The sequence below is a fragment of the Oncorhynchus nerka genome, linkage group LG4, assembly GCF_034236695.1.
Source record: "Oncorhynchus nerka isolate Pitt River linkage group LG4, Oner_Uvic_2.0, whole genome shotgun sequence".
In the NCBI taxonomy this organism is placed as follows: Eukaryota; Metazoa; Chordata; class Actinopteri; order Salmoniformes; family Salmonidae; genus Oncorhynchus; species Oncorhynchus nerka.
The window spans coordinates 88,753,878-88,771,263 of NC_088399.1; the positions used below are offsets into that span (position 1 = coordinate 88,753,878).

At 44.5% G+C, this 17,386-nt stretch overlaps 1 protein-coding gene across 1 annotated transcript in view; it reads right to left on the bottom strand.

The window, feature by feature from the left end:
- The window catches only part of LOC115128828 (CUB and sushi domain-containing protein 3-like), a 997,580-nt gene that overhangs the window by 243,597 nt on the left and 736,597 nt on the right, over nucleotides 1-17,386 (bottom strand). Inside the window, exons 29-31 of the mRNA XM_065018010.1 lie at nucleotides 12,285-12,472; nucleotides 11,764-11,958; nucleotides 10,939-11,055 (exon numbers count right to left, since the gene is read on the bottom strand). Of these exons, the coding sequence (XP_064874082.1) occupies nucleotides 10,939-11,055; nucleotides 11,764-11,958; nucleotides 12,285-12,472 (500 nt within the window). The remainder of the gene's footprint in view (nucleotides 1-10,938; nucleotides 11,056-11,763; nucleotides 11,959-12,284; nucleotides 12,473-17,386) is intronic.

Below are 17,386 nucleotides of genomic sequence, written 5' to 3' on the forward strand. Positions count from 1 at the left end.
ATTTGCAGGGTGCAGAAATGTAATGCTCTTAGTGTAACCTTTATGTAACTAGGCAAGTCAATGAAGAACAACATTTTATTTACGAGGACAGCCTACTCCTTCCTCGTGCCCTGCAGGGATTCTTTAGCTAAATAGCCCAGTACTGTACTGACAACCGTCATGTTGTACAGCACCATATATATTAGGTTCCAGCAAGTACCAGTCAAAAGTTTGGACACAACTACTCATTCCAGAATGTTGTATATTTTTCCTATTTTCTACATTTTAGAATAATAGTGAAGACATCACAACTATGAAATAACACATATGGAATCAGTTAAGAACAACTTCTTATTTACAAGGACAGCCTACTCCTTTCCCCCCAAAGGGATTTGAACCCCGGTCTCCCGCATGCCCCGCGTTCTGTAGTACAGACATGGCCTGCTCTCCCGTACGTAAGGAATTAGTCACTTTCCCATGTTTACTACAGTATGTATTGTAGACTGCACAGTAGCCTAATAAACAAATAAACACATTTCGTTAACTTCGTGGTGACAGGGGGCAGTATTTTCACGTCCGGATGAAATGCATGCCCAAATTCAACAGCCTGCTACTCATCCCCAGACGATAAGATATGCATATTATTAGTAGATGTGGATAGAAAACACTCTGAAGTTTCTAAAACTGTTTCAATCATGCCTGTGAGTATAACAGAACTTATGTAGCAGGCGAAACCCTGAGGAAAAACCATTCAGATATTTTCTTTTGAGGTCACTCTCTTTTCAATAGGATTTAATTGGGAATCCAGATTTCTAAGGGAACTTCTTGCAGTTCCTACCGCTGGATGTTGAGGTTTTTCTTTTGTGTAATGAAGAAGTAGCCCGGTTCAAAACGAGGGTCACTTCAAGTGTACTGTTTGTTAGAGGTGCGTGACCAGAAAGGTAGCGTCAGTTTGTTTTCTTCCTGTATTGAACACAGATCATCCCGTCTACAATTTGAATGATTATTTACTTTAAAAAATACCTAAAGTTGTATTACAACAGTAGTTTGAAATGTTTTGGCAAAGTTTACAGGTAACTTTTGAGATATTTTCTAGTGACGTTGCGCAAGTTGGAACCAGTGTTTTTCAGGATCAAACGAGCCAAATAAATGGACATGTATATCGATGGAATTCATCAAAACAAAAGGACCATTTGTGATGTTTATGGGACATATTGGAGTGCCAACAGAAGAAGCTCATCAAAGGTAAAGCATGATTTATAGTTTTATTTTCCATTCCATTTAAGGATAGTGCAAGACGTTCCAAGGGTGGCTTCTGATTTAGGGAGAGACGGTACTAGTTTTTGTGCTCCACAGATGTGGATCATGTTGCAGGGGAGGCTCAGGCTTGATTGCCTGTTGCCCTGTAGGGAATGTAAAACATTAGTGGGGAATGATCTAAGTGAGGTAATTTAGTACTTTTAGTGTGTTTTGTATTGACATGTGTGTTTGTATTGTGCAGGCTCATTTGAAAAAGAGTCTCAATATGACACCCTGTTAAAATATATATAAAAAATAAACTGTTATTGTTTTACACTGCACTGGAAAGCCTCGTTTCAACAACAATTAAAAGCCCATTTACGTCCCTGGAAACATGTAGACACCCAGGGCAAGCCAATAGATGCTCTTTTAATTGTAACTTATTTAACAGTCGGAGATCATTAGTGGTGTGGCATGGGGGTTGTGAGTGGGTGGAGAGGAGAAGAGGAGGATCTCTCCATAGTGTTCACATGGTGTGCCTGGGGGAAGAGAGAGAGAGAGATGGGGGAGAGATGCGAGAGAGATGGGGAGAGAAAGGGAGATATAGAGAGAGAGATGGGGAGAGAGAGAGAGTGAGATGGGGGAGAGATTGAGAGAGTGAGAGCGAGAGAGAGAGAGAGAGAGAGAGATGGGGTAGAGAAATAGAGAGAGAGAGATGGGGGAGAGATGGGAATAGAGAGATGGGGAGAGAAAGGGAGATATAGAGAGAGAGAGATGGGGGGAGAGAGAGAGAGATGGGGGAGAGAGAGAGAGATGGGGAGAGAGAGAGGTGGGCTTTCTTCCTCTGCTCTCTTTTCTTCTACAATATTCATCTTCTAGACCAAACCTGTCATTGTCTGAAATATTGCTGATATCATTCTTTGTGACAGAATAATGAAACATGAAAAGGGGCATTCTTTAACAGTGGTGGCTCTAGGTCCGGGGGAATGAATGAATGGGTTAGTGGAGGACTCCCTATAACTGTGTGTGTGTGTGTGTGTGTGTGTGTGTGTGTGTGTGTGTACAAAGACAGTGCCGACAGAGAGAGTCGCCTCGCTTCGAGTCCTTAGGAAACTAGGCAGTATTTCGTTTTTGTTATGTATTATTTCTTACCTTGTTACCCCAGGAAATCTTATGTCTTATTACATAGAGCAGGGAAGAACTATTGGATATAAGAGCGACGTCAATTTACCAACATTACGACCAGGAATACGACTTTCCCAAAGTGGATCCTCTGTTTGGACCACCACCCAGGACAATGGATCTAATCCCAGAAGCTGACCCCAAAACAACTGCGCCGCAGAAGGGGCAGACGGAGCGGCCGCCTTGTCAGGCTCCGTAGACGTGCACATTGCCCACGTTCCTGAGTATATTACTCGCCAATGTCCAGTCTCTTGACAACAAGGTAGACGAAATTCAAGCAAGGGTTGCCTTCCAGAGGGGCATCAGAGATTGTAACATTCTCTGTTTCATGGAAACATGGCTCTCTCGGGATATGTTGTCGGAATCAGGTCAGCCACCGGGCTTCTCCATGCATCGTGCCGACTGAGTTAAACACCTCTCTGGGAAGAAGGGCGGGGTGTATGCTTCATGATTAACGACTCATGGTGTAATCCTAACAACATACAGGAAATCAAGTCCTTCTGCTCACCCGACCTAGAATTCCTCACAATCAAATGCAGGCCAAGAGAATTCTCGTCAGTTAATGCCACAGCTGTGTACATTCCTTCCTCAAGCAGACAACAAGACGGCCCTCAAGGAACTTGGACTCTATGTAATAGACAGAAACTCAAGCAGGATGTACCAATGACTAGAACCATTCAACACTGGTCTGACAAATCGCTTCAAGGTTGTTTTGATCACACGGACTGGGATATGTTCCGGTCAGCCTCAGAGAGCAACATTGATCTATATTCTGACTCGGTGAGTGAGTTTATAAGGAAGTACATTGCAGATGTTGTCTCCACTGTGACTATTAAAACCTACCATAACCAGAAACCGTAGTTGGATGGCGGCCTTGAAAGCACGAACCACCACATTCAACCATTCCTTCCGATTGGCAATCAAACAAGCGAAATGCCGGTACACGGACAAACTGGAGTCGCAATTCAATGGCTCAGACACGAGACGTATGTGGCAGGGTCTACATGAAATCACGGATGACAAAAAGAAAACCAGCCACGTCACGGACACCGACATCACGCTTCCAGACAAACTAAACACATTCTTTGCCTGCTTTGAGGATAATACAGTCCCACCATCGTGGCCCGCTAACAAGGACTGCCCTTCCCTCCTTCTCCTTGGCCGACGTGAGTAAAACATTTAAACATGTTAACGTGTTAAAGATAACTGAACTAAATGACTACCGCCCCGTAGCACTCACTTCTGTCATCATGAAGTGCTTTGAGAGACTAGTCAAGGATCATATCACCTCCACCTTACCGGCCACCCTAGACCCACTTCAGTTTTCATACCACCCCAACAGGTCCACAGACGATGCAATCGCCATCACACTGCACACTGCCCTATCCCATCTGGATAAGAGGAATATCTATGTAAGAATGCTGGTCATTGACTACAGCTCAGCATTCAACACCATAGTACCCTCCAAGCTCATCATCAAGCTGGAGGCCCTGGGTTTCAACCCCGCCCTGTGCAACTGGGTCCTGGACTTTCTGATGCCCCCCAGGTGGTGAAGGTAGGAAACAACATCTCCACTTTGCTGACCCTCAACACTGGGGACCCACAAGGGTGCATTCTCAGCCCCCTCCTGTACTCCCTGTTCACTCACGACTGCGTGGCCATTCATGCCACCAACTCAATCATCAAGTTTGACGACACAACAGTAGTGGGCTTGATTACCAACAGCGACGATATAACCTACAGGGAGGTGAGGACCCTCGGAGCATGGTGTCAGGAAAACAACCTCCCACTCAACGTCAACAAAACAAGGAAGATGATCGTGGACTTCAGAGGGAGCACCCCCCCTATCCACATTGTCGTGTCTTTACTATCATTAAATTGAAGACTTCGTTTTTATCAAAGATTCTCTGTAATTAGTATTACGCGATCAAACTGATTAATCATGTAACTGTAATTAACTAGGAAGTAGGGGCACCAAGGAAAATATTCAGTTTCCAAAGTTATAATTTCCCAATATAACCTTTCAAATATTTTATATCTGATCAATTAGTCTTCGAATTAATGAATTATTTACGTTACTTCACGTTAGTCTCATTCCAAACGTCCTAAATTGTTGGTTATTTGCACGAACCCAGTCTTCACTATGAGTCATCCATACATCAATTGTCTGAAATCATGTATTTATTACTAACTAAGTAATTCACAGAAATGCATAAACAAAACAAACAAAGTAAATATGGTTACAAGAAATGATAGGAGAATGTGCCCTAGTGGGCTAAACCGGCATGGCGGCTTGTTAAATAAAAGGGAAGTGGGGGGTCGACTACAAAGTAACTACAGAGTTAATAATTATAACAATTGAAATGCTAATCCTTTACACATGAACGCTCACTCATTCGGGAACAATTGCAATCAATATATACAGTATATTTACGCTCAGTGTGTTGTCTTGATCTTTGTTGAAAAGTTAGTTTCTGTTGGAGAGTTTTCCTTCTCTCTCTCTCTCTCTGCAGACTAGTAATTAATATCAAAGACTTAGTTTAGTTCATTTAGTTCAACTCAAAAGGGAATTGGAGTTTCCTTCATTAAACAGTCCAAAATCACATTACACAATTTTACAAACTGTATCATCCGCAACAGCGCCTCTTCAACCTCAGGAGGCTAAATACATTTGGCTTGTCACCCAAAACCCTAACAAACTTTTACTGGCTGTATCACAGCCTGCACCGCCCTCAACCGCAAGGCTCTTCAGAGGGTGGTGGGGTCTGCACAACGCATCACCGGGGGCAAACTACCTGCCTTCCATGACACCTACAGCACCCGATGTCACAGGAAGGCCAAAAATATAATCAAGGACATCAACCACCCGTGTCACTGGCTGTTCACACCACTACCATCCAGAAGGCGAGGTCAGTACAGGTTCATCAAAGCTGGGACCGAGTGACTGAAAAACAGCTTCTATCTCAAGGCCGTCAGACTGCTAAACAGCCATCACTAACTCAGAGAGGCTGCTGCCCACATTGAGACCCAATCACTGGACACTTAAATAAATGGATCACTAGTAACTTTAAACAAAACCACGTTAAATAATGCCACTTTAATAATGTTTACATATATTACATTACTCATCTCATATGTAAATACCATATTTTATATCATCTATTGCACCTTGCCAGTGCCGCTCGTCCATCGCTCATCCATATATTTATATGTGCATATAATCTTTCACCCTTTTAGATTTGTGTGTAGTTGTTAGATTACTTGTTAGATATTACTGCACTGTTGGAACTAGAAGCACAATAATTTCTCTACACTCACATTAACATCTGCTAACCATGTGTGTGACCAAAACAACTTCATTTGATTTGAGTATGTGTGTCATCTTCCGACTTCAACTGTACCTGGCTTCATCTGCACCTTTGAAACTCAATATCTTGTCTATTTATGTACACCAATTATGCCCTTTCATCTACAAATGCTCATACCTCCCAGACAGTTTACCTAACCCTTCAAAGGATTCTTCCAGGTTCATTCTGAAATGCAGCGATATAACACAAGATAGTGGGATAACCTTCACCCTCCCCACTGTCTCACCTGACATAGTCAACTCAATAACTTCAAGCGAAGACTGGGGGTCAGCTTTATGAACCAAACTACTCAGTAATCTCCTCCATGAAGACTGGGGGTCAGCCTGATGAACCAAACTACTCAGTAATCTCCTCCATGAAGACTGGGGGTCAGCCTGATGAACCAAACTACTCAGTAATCTCCTCCATGAAGACTGGGGATCAGCCTGATGAACCAAACTACTCAGTAATCTCCTCCATGAAGACTAGGGATCAGTCTGATGAACCAAACTACTCAGTAATCTCCTTCCTGAAGACTGGGGGTCAGCCTGATGAACCAAACTACTCAGTAATCTCCTCCATGAAGACTGGGGGTCAGCCTGATGAACCAAACTACTCAGTAATCTCCTCCATGAAGACTAGGGATCAGTCTGATGAACCAAACTACTCAGTAATCTCCTTCCTGAAGACTGGGGGTCAGCCTGATGAACCAAACTACTCAGTAATCTCCTCCATGAAGACTGGGGGTCAGCCTGATGAACCAAACTACTCAGTAATCTCCTCCATATAGCCTCACTCTCACACACACATTTAATTAAACAAAAGTTTTTTTTCTTCCTGATTGCTGATCATTTTATTTATCAATTTATAATTAGCAGGTTTTGTTATCTTCTTTAACTAACCTTTTATTTTTATTTTTGATACTTATGTATTGTACAGTATATCATTCTTTTGTGGTATAGTTATTTTTGTGGTGTGGTTTTCATATAAGCCCTTGGGCTTCCAACCACACCTGCACACCATTTATAATTAGACTTAAAAAAAAAATCTATATTGTTGTTTATCACTTGTTTTCTTTGGTGCAAATAAATGAAACTAAAAAAACTAAACTACATTGATAGAACCCACAATCTATCGGCAATATTAAAGCTGATTCACCCCTCTAAAAACTTGAGCAACTGTCCCAGACGACTAAGCTGGTTGCAATGACTTTATTATTACAACCAGTTTACTGGTGTGAAGTGACAAATCTGCCCCTCTACCGTTAGTATTGAGCCACATGTGCCAAAGACCTTGTCAAATCTGTGTGTGTGTGTTCTACTCTCTTGTCCCTTGCTAATGATGTTCTACCAGTGATTATGTCCAGAATGCAATGCTCACACTGATCAAGGATCAGGTCAATCAAAACGAATGGCAGATAATGACGTGGCTCACAAAATAAATTGTATAAAGATTATTGTTTATGTTTATAACCATGACACCTATTACCTTCAAATGGAAATCCAATGAAATCACTGAATCAAGGCTCCCTGTTAGCTCCCTGTTTGTCATGCATTAGACAGCAAAGCAAAACCTCCCATTTTGGTGAACCAACTTCTCCATCTCCCATCTATTTCTGGCTCTATTGATCTATTGATCTATTAATCTTGTCTAGGTGAATGTCATTTGTGTTTCGGGAAAGATAAGCTTTACAGTAGTCTGTTAGGTCTAACCCAAAGCTACTGCAGAATACAAGGTATGAACCCCTCTGTCGCCTGTCGTCTCTGTCGCCTGTCGTCGCCTCTGTCGCCTGTCGCCCCTGTCGAGTGTTACCGGCTTCAATATCCTGCATACTACCTACTGCCATTGCACCCTTGAGAAAGGCACTTTACCCCTGAGTGCACCAGCTCCTTTGATGCTCCCAGCCTGTGATGTACAGATGAAGTCTGTACAGTGTTTACATACACTTAGGTTGGAGTCATTGAAACTCGTTTTTCAACCACTCCACAAATTTCTTGTTAACAAACTCATTTAGGACATTTACTTTGTGCATGACACAAGTCATTTTTACAACAATTGTTTACAGACAGATTATTTCACGTATAAATCACTGTATCACAGTTCCAGTGTGTCAGAAGTTTACATACACTAAGTTGATGGTGTTTTTAAACAGCTTGGAAAATTACAGAAAATGATGTCATGACGTTAGAAGCTTCTGATAGGCTAATTAACATCCTTTGAGTCAATTGGAGGTGTACCTGTGGATGTATTTCAAGGACTACCTTCAAACTCAGTGCCTCTGCTTGACATCATGGGAAAATCAAAAGAAATCAGCAAGTTTTTTTGTTGTTCAATTTCTAGATGACTGAAGGTACCACATTCATCTGTACAAACAATGGTGTGCAAGTATAAACACCATGGGACCACGCAGCCATCGTACCGCTCAGGAAGGAGACGTGTTCTGTCTCCTAGAGATGAACGTACTTTGGTGCGAAAAGTGCAAATCAATCCAGGTACAAAAGTATCTACATCCACAGCAAAACGGGTCCTATATCGACATAGCCTGAAAGGCTCTCAACAAGGAAGAAGCCACTGCTCCACAACCGCCATAAAAAAGACAGATTACGGTTTGCAACTGCACATGGTGACAAAGATTGTACTTTTTGGAGAAATGTCCTCTGGTCTGATGAAACAAAAATAGAACTGTTTGGCCATAATGACCATCGTTATGTTTGGAGGAAAAAGGGGGAGGCTTGCAAACCGAAGAACACCATCCCAACCGTGAAGCACGGTGGTGGCAGCATCATGTTGTGGGGGTGCTTTGCTGCAGGATGGACTGGTGCACTTCACAAAATAGATGGCATCATGAGAAATGAAAATTTAACCAAGTTAAAGCTTGGTCGCAAATGGGTCTTCCGAATGGACAATGACTCCAAGCATACTTCCAAAGTTGTGGCAAAAGGGCTTAAGGACAACAAAGTGAATGTTTTGGAGTCATTTACACCAGCTCTGTCAGGAGGAATGGGCCAAAATTCCCCCAACTTATTGTGGGAAGTTTGTGGAAGGCCAAGTTAAACATTTTAAAGGCAATGCTACCAAATACTAATGGGGGACACCATTACATCACACCATTACACCATTACACACTAATTGAGTGTATGTAAACTTCTGACCCACTGGGAATGTGATGAAAGAAATAAAAGCGGAAATAAATCATTCTCTCTACTATTATTCTGACATTTCACATTCTTAAAATAAAGTGATGATCCTAACTGACCCAAAACAGGGAATTTTTACTAGGATTAAATGTCAGGAATTGTGAAAAACTGAGTTTAAACGTATTTGGCTAAGGTGAACGTAAACTTACAACGTCATCTGTATGTGTTGTGTCAGGCTGGGTACTGTGGCAGCAAAATTAATATTTTATTACTTCTCTCATAAATGCTGGCAGATTTCAGATGACATTGTTTGTAGATACTTCTACCTTAAAACCCATAATGACGGAGATATGCTAGCTAGTTTATTTCAGACAACGCTTCCATATTTTAATGTAGCAAATAATGTATGTTAGAGTACATTCTGTCAAACATTCCTTCACATTATTTAGTCAGACTGAAGGTTTCAAGTACAACGTCTTAATCATATCATATTGAGATGGATATTTATTACATTATAATTATACTGTGTGGGTATCATAAGACATGCACGCGCACACACTGGCATGCACACACGAAACACACACACACACACTGTATGTGTGTGTTTAGAAGGGCTGTCAAGGAGTCAATCCCCTCTGAGCAAATCCACACTAGGCTTTTTGTATCCGGCTTTAGAGAACAAATGCACTCCTTTTAAATAGATATCTCTGGGTTTGAGAGAGCAGTGTTGTGAACTCAGAGTTAGAGGACTGACAGGACTGGGTCATACAGAGGGATAGAAATGAGGAGTAATCTTCACACCAATCCTTCCAATTGCCCCCCCACTGTGTGAGAAAAACTGAGTAACCGGAGTTAAATCTGTATTGTGTTTGGCATACATAATCAACTATTTTATATAAAATAAATTAAAAAGAAGCTCAATCATTCCTAAACTAATGGTGGTGGAGCTTATAATAGTCCCCATGAGTTAACTGGATAAAATATTGACCGGGGCCCATAGACTGTACTATGTAAGGAATGTGGTGCCATTTGTAGATCTGTCCAAGGTACCACCCCTCAGAGACAGCCCAATGGTTGCTGTCCAGGGTGCTGAAATGTATAGAGTCAATTTTCTCCGGCCCCGCTGATATACTTTTTGGGGGGATATTTCAAGGGGTCATAAAATTCTAAATCAAATAGCTAAATGATCCTTGCTATGACCTTCTTAAAACAATTCCACATAGCTCAGTAGAAACCCATCCCCAGGCTTAGACAGGGCCTGGACTGGAGAGGGTTAATTGGAACACAATTGACTTTTCCACTACCAATGTTCACATATTGATTGAGGAAGGCAGTGTGAATCAAGTGCAAGAAAGAAATGTAACACTGAGATATAACAGGCTAGAATGCTGAAACAGGTCAAGTTTGACCAATCAGATCAGTTCTGAAAAATATCTGATGTGAAAAGATATGATATGATTGGTCAAAAGACCAATTAGTGGAAAAAAATATCAGAATTGGGCTGCCTGTGTAAAAGCAGCCATTTATATCTCACCCTCCTGCGAGACAAGTCCTTATGCCATCAAAACGCTTTTAAAGCCTTGCGTGACAGAAAATCGATGGCTCGTTGCTTAGTTACAGGTGAGCAGTACTTTGCTGTGTCTGAACCCACGCAACTTTCAGCGAATCCTAATAAAGCACCTGCCCGGAAGACTTTCCTGTATCTACCCATGGGGGACTAATACTGATGAATGAATGAAATTGGATAAAAAACTCTAAAATATTTATACAGCAGAGGTCTGTGTTCAAATACTCCTATACCGTCAAATTGTAGCCTAATATCAAGATGAAAAGGCAAAATTTTCCAAAAGAGCCGATGGATATGTTGAATTATTTCAACATTCGTATTTCGCTTTAAAAAATGCATCAAAGAAGACTGTGCTATTGTAGTTTTAATTAAGTATATCGCCCCACCCCCCAAACAAAACTTGCACCACATCAATTCATACCACATTGAGCTTATTTCACACCAAAAGTCTCTCTAACAAAAGTGTGAGTTTATACGGTGTCCTTACCGAACTCTCGTGGCACGGAGATGGAGTACACACAGCTGTGTCCTGAGGTGTAGTTGCGGGGGAAGTTAGGAGACAGCACGGTGCCCTCTGACCCTGTGGAACGACTCCCACACGGTGCTGGAGGAAACACACAGACACACAGAGCAGAGCTCAACACCTGCTTTGACCTTCGGAGGGAACATGTGACCCATTTATTCAATACATTGGCCAAGCGACATCTGCCCAGAAAAGACCAGGATGGAACACACATAAGGATAACGCAAACAGCTTAGCAGTCTAGTCTTACGGTTATCTTCTGTGTGCTTGCATGTGTGCTGTAAGCCATATTAATTGTTTTAGACTGGCTACTAAATCCAATCCTTGGATTCTTCTTCCTTCCTTCCTTCCTTTCTTTCTTTCTTCCCTCCCACATTTGTGAAACCCCACCTCTTTAAGGAATACCTAGGATAGGATGAAGTAATCCCTCTCACCTCACCCCCCCCCCCTTAAAAGATTTAGATGCACTACTGTTCCACTGGATGTCATAAGGTGAATGCACCAATTTGTAAGTCGCTCTGGATAAGAGCGTCTGCTAAATGACTTAAATGTAAATGTAAATGTAAATTTGTATTGGATCCCCTCCCCTGGCTCAGTAAATATACTAACAGATATATTTAAAATTGTGGTTGCCCACTGACATTTTACATTTACATTTTAGTCATTTAAGTAGACACACTTATCCTATTTTATTTTTGTGATAGTACACAGCTATGTCCATATCTATAGCTTCAACAGTTAAATAAAGGTTGATAAATAATAAAACATGTATGATGGTATGCTCCAAACCTTGACAGCTGGGTAGAACCCTGTTCCAGCCGGGCCTGCCGTCGTCCCCCATGATACAGGTGAGAGTGGAATAGCCCTGGAGAACGTAGCCCGGCTCGCAGTAGAACGTCACAGTGGACCCCAGCTTGTAGTCGCTGCCCAGCCTGGTCCCGTTCATCACACTGCCTGGGTCGAAGCAGGACTCACGCAGCTTGGCTAAAGAGGGGGTAGAAATACACATGAGGAATTACCTTCAACAGGAGACGCAGGCAGGTAACACAGACAGGGAGGGAGTTTCATGTTGATCAGAGTAAAGAAGAGTCTAACCAAACACATCATTGAAATGCTAAAAACATCTACCCTGCTGACAGTATAATCTACAGATAGAAAGCATTTGTATTCTCCTTCAACTCTGCGTATGCAAAAATTTATAGTAAACAATGTATATTTCTGACTTTGGTCGAGTAACTAGACCTTACAGCTAAGAAGAAATCTCCCTCTATGAGAAAACTAAAATCTAAGAGAACATGACAGCGTCCTACCTTTGTATTCCAGGTGGAAACCGGTGTAGCTGACGGAGCCGTCGCTGCGGAAGGCCAGGTGCATGGTGTTGGAGCTGCTCTCGATTCTCTCTGGAAGCTTGCTGTCCTGAAAGCTGCCAATCAGAGGGCTGTTGCTGTCTGGCCCATCGTAGATATACAGGAAGTCATAGTTAGGCTCAATGCTGAAACTAGAGAAAGGGAGGGATAGAAAGAGAGAGTGAGAGAGAGGGAGAGAAAGAACGGGTTGAGAGAGAGTGAGTGAGAGAGAGAGAACGGGGGGGGTTAAGAGAGAGAGTGAGAGAAAGAGGAGGGGAGGGGGGGTTGAGAGAGAGAGAGAGAAATCAGATTAAAGACTAATCCAATTCAGTCAGATCATAAAATCTGGAGGAGGGTGATATTTGAGAAATATCTCTGTCTCTCTGCTGAGCTGGGTTTCAATGTGTCTGTCTGTATGCAGTATACAGTAGTAGGGAGAAATTACACACTAGAAACAACTATCTGGGTTCATGGCTTCTCCGACTGGCGGTCGAGGTGGGAGTTTAGCGACAACACTCAAAAGGCCCTGCGATTCACGTTGACACACAGTGGCAGATGCCAGCGTCTACCGGGTAGACTCTACCCAATGCCACAGACACTAATGAATAGATTCCTCAAATCATCCATAACCTCTCTCTATGGATCAGGGCTGGAGAGCTAGACAACACCATGATATCCCCCTTTAATAACGCTTGCTAGCACTACATTCATTACCCTTATCGCTGCTGTGGGAGGACACTAACTATAAATACCCAGGGAGTGTAATTGCTTTGGTATAGTCAAAGATGAGGCACATATCCTTTTGAGCTGGGAACTCACCACAAAACAGAGACTATCAACTGCTCATGCTCCGCATCTCTGAGAATGTGTGTGTGTGTGGGGGGGGGGGGGGGGGGGGGGGTGAAGATTAACATACACACATATTTCTGTATCAGGGAAGCTAATTTACATAAGAGAGATTGGGAGGTGTATTTTCTTATTTAAATATTTCTGAAAGAGTATGCTAAGTGATACGGTCACACTTCATTGAGCCTGTATCTAAAGCTAAAGGCTCATTGTAAGATAATAGCAATCCAAACATGGGGGGAAAAAACTCCTGCTCTACACCATATTAATAAAGTCATTACATTTTGATAACCATATGTGCTCCGATCTTTTTCTCTCGCTTAGCCTCTGGAGCTGTCACTCAACAAACTATTAGCTTGGTTACTAATTGAATATGTAGCAATGATAATACCCAATTTGGCAACAATGACAAGAAAATCTACATTTGACCACATTGCCAATGGAATTGCAATTGGTCACTTTTTACAATATAATAATAGTTTGCTGCAGATACAAACGGTGTCCCCCAGGGCTCGGTGCAAGGCCCCTTACTCCTTATCATGCCAACCCTGCCGATGCATTGGGTCCCTTTTTTTTTTTTTTTTTACAATGAATTATTATTCAATTTTCTCTATTTCCATTGGGTTCATATTTCATCTCTTTTTGGGAGAGAATGGTGTCAGTAATGGAGTGTGTAATGGAAGTCTGCGAGACGGAACAGAAGAAAAGGCTTTTCACCCTGGTTGAGCTTCAGGAACACCGTCCCACTGCCAAAAAGCCACTATTCCACTGTGTTATTTACTCCCTTGTGTTGTGGGATAAGACCATTCAAATAAGAAGAGAGCAGAGCTCACTTTACACAAAAGACAAAAACTGTCTAACTGGTGGAGCCAAAATGGCTGCCTGATACTGGTCGCTTGAAAACTGCTGTGTCATCATCACTGCAGTGACTAGCTTTCAACTTGAATATAAAACACTACGCTTTTAATAGCAAGGCTAATGAATACAACAATACACACTTACATTATCAGACAGTGTCATTTTGATTGTGACAAACAGGAAACAGCTAATTTGTCTACTTAGCATGTTGTTAACAAAAAGGAATGTCCCTTGCCGTGAGACCTACAGTACCAGCAAAAGTTTGGACACACCTACTCATTCAAGAGTTTTTCTTTATTTTTACTACTTCTACATTGTAGAATAATAGTGAAAACATTAAAAATATGAAATAACACATGAAATCATGTTATGGAATCATGTACAAACCAAAAAAGTGTTAAACATATCAAAATATATTTTATTTTTGAGATTCTTCAAAGTAGCCACCCTTTGCCTTGATGACAGCTTCGCAGCCTCAACATTCCAACCCTAAGCAACAGCAGTGGCTGCAACTAAGGAGGTGGTACCGTTAACTCACTTTCTCTCTCTCTCTTTCTCTCACACACACACACACACACACAGCCCCCCGATTAATATTCCACAGCCTCGTGTCTGGCACACCACGGGCTGCCAAGGGACAGGTATGTATGTCACCCTTTTGATTCAGGCAGGAGGAGATAGAGGAGAGGCAGAGGGAGGAACAGGAGGAGATAGAGGAGAGGCACAGGGAGGAACAGGAGGAGATAGAGGAGAGGCAGAGGGAGGAACAGGAGGAGATAGAGGAGAGGCAGAGGGAGGAACAGGAGGAGATAGAGGAGAGGCAGAGGGAGGAACAGGAGGAGATAGAGGAGAGGCAGAGGGAGGAATAGGAGGAGCTAGAGGAGAGGCAGAGGGAGGAACAGGAGGAGATAGGGAGAGGCAGAGGGAGGAACAGGAGGAGATAGAGGAGAGGCAGAGGGAGGAACAGGAGGAGCTAGTTGGCTAGCTGTTGGTAGAGGAGAGGCAGAGGGAGGAACAGGAGGAGATAGCTAGCTGCTGATAGGGGAGAGGCAGAGGAGATAGCTAGCTGTTGGTAGAGGAGAGGCAGAGGGAGGAACAGGAGGAGATAGCGAGCTGTTGGTAGAGGAGAGGCAGAGGGAGGAACAGGAGGAGCTAGCTAGCTGTTGGTAGAGGAGAGAGAGAGGGAGGAACAGGAGGAGATAGCTAGCTGTTGGTAGGGGAAAGGAGGAGGAGATAGCTAGCTGTTGGTAGGGGAGAGGCAGAGGAGCTAGCTGTTGGTAGGGAGAGGCGGAGAGAGGGTGGAGCAGGGGCAGGAGGAGATAGCTAGCTGTTGGTAGGGGAGAGGCGGAGGAGCTAGCTGTTGGTAGGGGAGAGGCGGAGAGAGGGTGGAGCATGAGGAGATAGCTAGCTGTTGGTAGGGGAGAGGCAGAGGGAGGAGCAGGAGGAGATAGCTAGCTGTTGGTAGGGGAGAGGCAGAGGGAGGAGCAGGAGGAGATAGCTAGCTGTTGAAAGGCGGAGGAGATAGCTAGCTGTTGGTTGGGGAGAGGCAGAGGGAGGAACAGGAGGAGCTAGCTAGCTGCTGGTAGAGGAGAGGCAAAGGGAGGAACAGGGGGAGATAGCTAGCTCTTGGTAGGGGAGAGGCGGAGGAGATAGCTAGCTGTTGGTAGGGGAGAGGCGGAGGAGCTAGCTAGCTGTTGGTTGGGAGAGGCAGAGGGAGGAGCAGGAGGAGATAGCTAGCTGTTGGTTGGGAGAGGCAGAGGGAGGAGCAGGAGGAGATAGCTAGCTGTTGGTTGGGAGAGGCAGAGGGAGGAGCAGGAGGAGATAGCTAGCTGTTGGTTGGGAGAGGCAGAGGGAGGAGCAGGAGGAGATAGCTAGCTGTTGGTAGGGGAGAGGCGGAGGAGCTAGCTAGCTGTTGGTTGGGAGAGGCAGAGGGAGGAGCAGGAGGAGCTAGCTAGCTGTTGGTTGGGAGAGGCAGAGGGAGGAGCAGGAGGAGATAGCTAGCTGTTGGTAGGGGAGAGGCGGAGAGACGGTGGAGCAGGGGCAGGTGGCGCTAACTAGCTGCGGGTAGAGGAGAGGCAGAGGCAGGAACAGGAGTATAAAGCTAGGTGCTGGTAGAGGAGAGGCGGAGGGAAGAGCAGGGGCAGGAGGAGCTAGCTAGCTGTTGATAGGGGAGAGGCAGAGGGAGGAACAGGAGGAGATAGCTAGCTGCTGGTAGGGGAGAGGCGGAGGAGATAGCTAGCTGCTGGTAGAGGAGAGGCAGAGAGAAGAGCAGGAGGGACTAGCTAGCTGCATTTAGGGGAGAGGCAGAGAGAAGAGAAGGAGAAGATAGCTAGCTGTTGGTAGTAGGGGAGAGGCGGAGAGAGGAGTAGGAGGAGCTAACTAGCTGTTGGTAGGGGAGAGGCAGAGAGAAGAAGAGGGGCAAGATGAGATAGCTAGCTGCAGGTAGGGGAGAGGCAGAGAGAAGAGAAGGAGAAGCTAGCTAGCTGCTGGTAGGGGGGAGGCAGAGAGAAGAGCTAGAGGAGATAGCTAGCTGCTGGTAGGGGAGAGGCGGAGGAGATAGCTAGCTGTTGGTAGGGGAGAGGCAGAGGGAGGAACAGGAGGAGATAGTTAGCTGTTGGTAGGGGAGAGGTAGAGGGAGGAACAGGAGGAGCTAGCTAGCTGTTGGTAGGGGGGAGGCGGAGGAGATAGTTAGCTGTTGGTAGGGGAGAGGCAGAGGGAGGAACAGGAGGAGATAGCTAGCTGTTGGTAGGGGAGAGGTAGAGGGAGGAGCAGAGTGAGATAGCTAGCTGTTGGTAGAGGAGAGGCAGAGAGAGGAACAGGAGGAGACAGCTAGCTGCTGGTTGGGGAGAGGCAGAGGGAGGAAGAGGAGCAGGAGGAGCTAGCTAGCTGCTGGTAGGGGAGAGGCAGATGGAGGAAGAGGAGCAGGAGGAGCTAGCTAGCTGCTGGTAGGGGAGAGGCAGAAGGAGGAGCAGGAGGAGATAGCTAGCTGTCTGTAGAGGAGAGGCAGAGGGAGGAGCAGGAGAAGCTAGCTAGCTGCTAGTAGGGGAGAGGCAGAGAGAAGTAGAAGCTAGCTAGCTGTTGCTAGATGCAGGTAGGGGAGGCAGAGGGAGGAGCAGGAGGAGGTAGCTGTTGGTAGGGGAGAGGCGGAGGTAGCTAGCTGTTGGTAGAGGAGAGGCGGAGGGAGGAGCAGGGGCAGGATGAGATAGCTAGCTGCAGGTAGGGGAGAGGCAGAGAGAAGAGAAGGAGAAGCTAGCTAGCTGTTGGTAGTACGGGAGAGGCAGAGAGAAGGAGAGGGGCAGGACGAGATAGCTAGCTGCTGGTAGAGGAGAGGCAGAGGGAGGAGCAAGCTAGCTGCTGGTAGG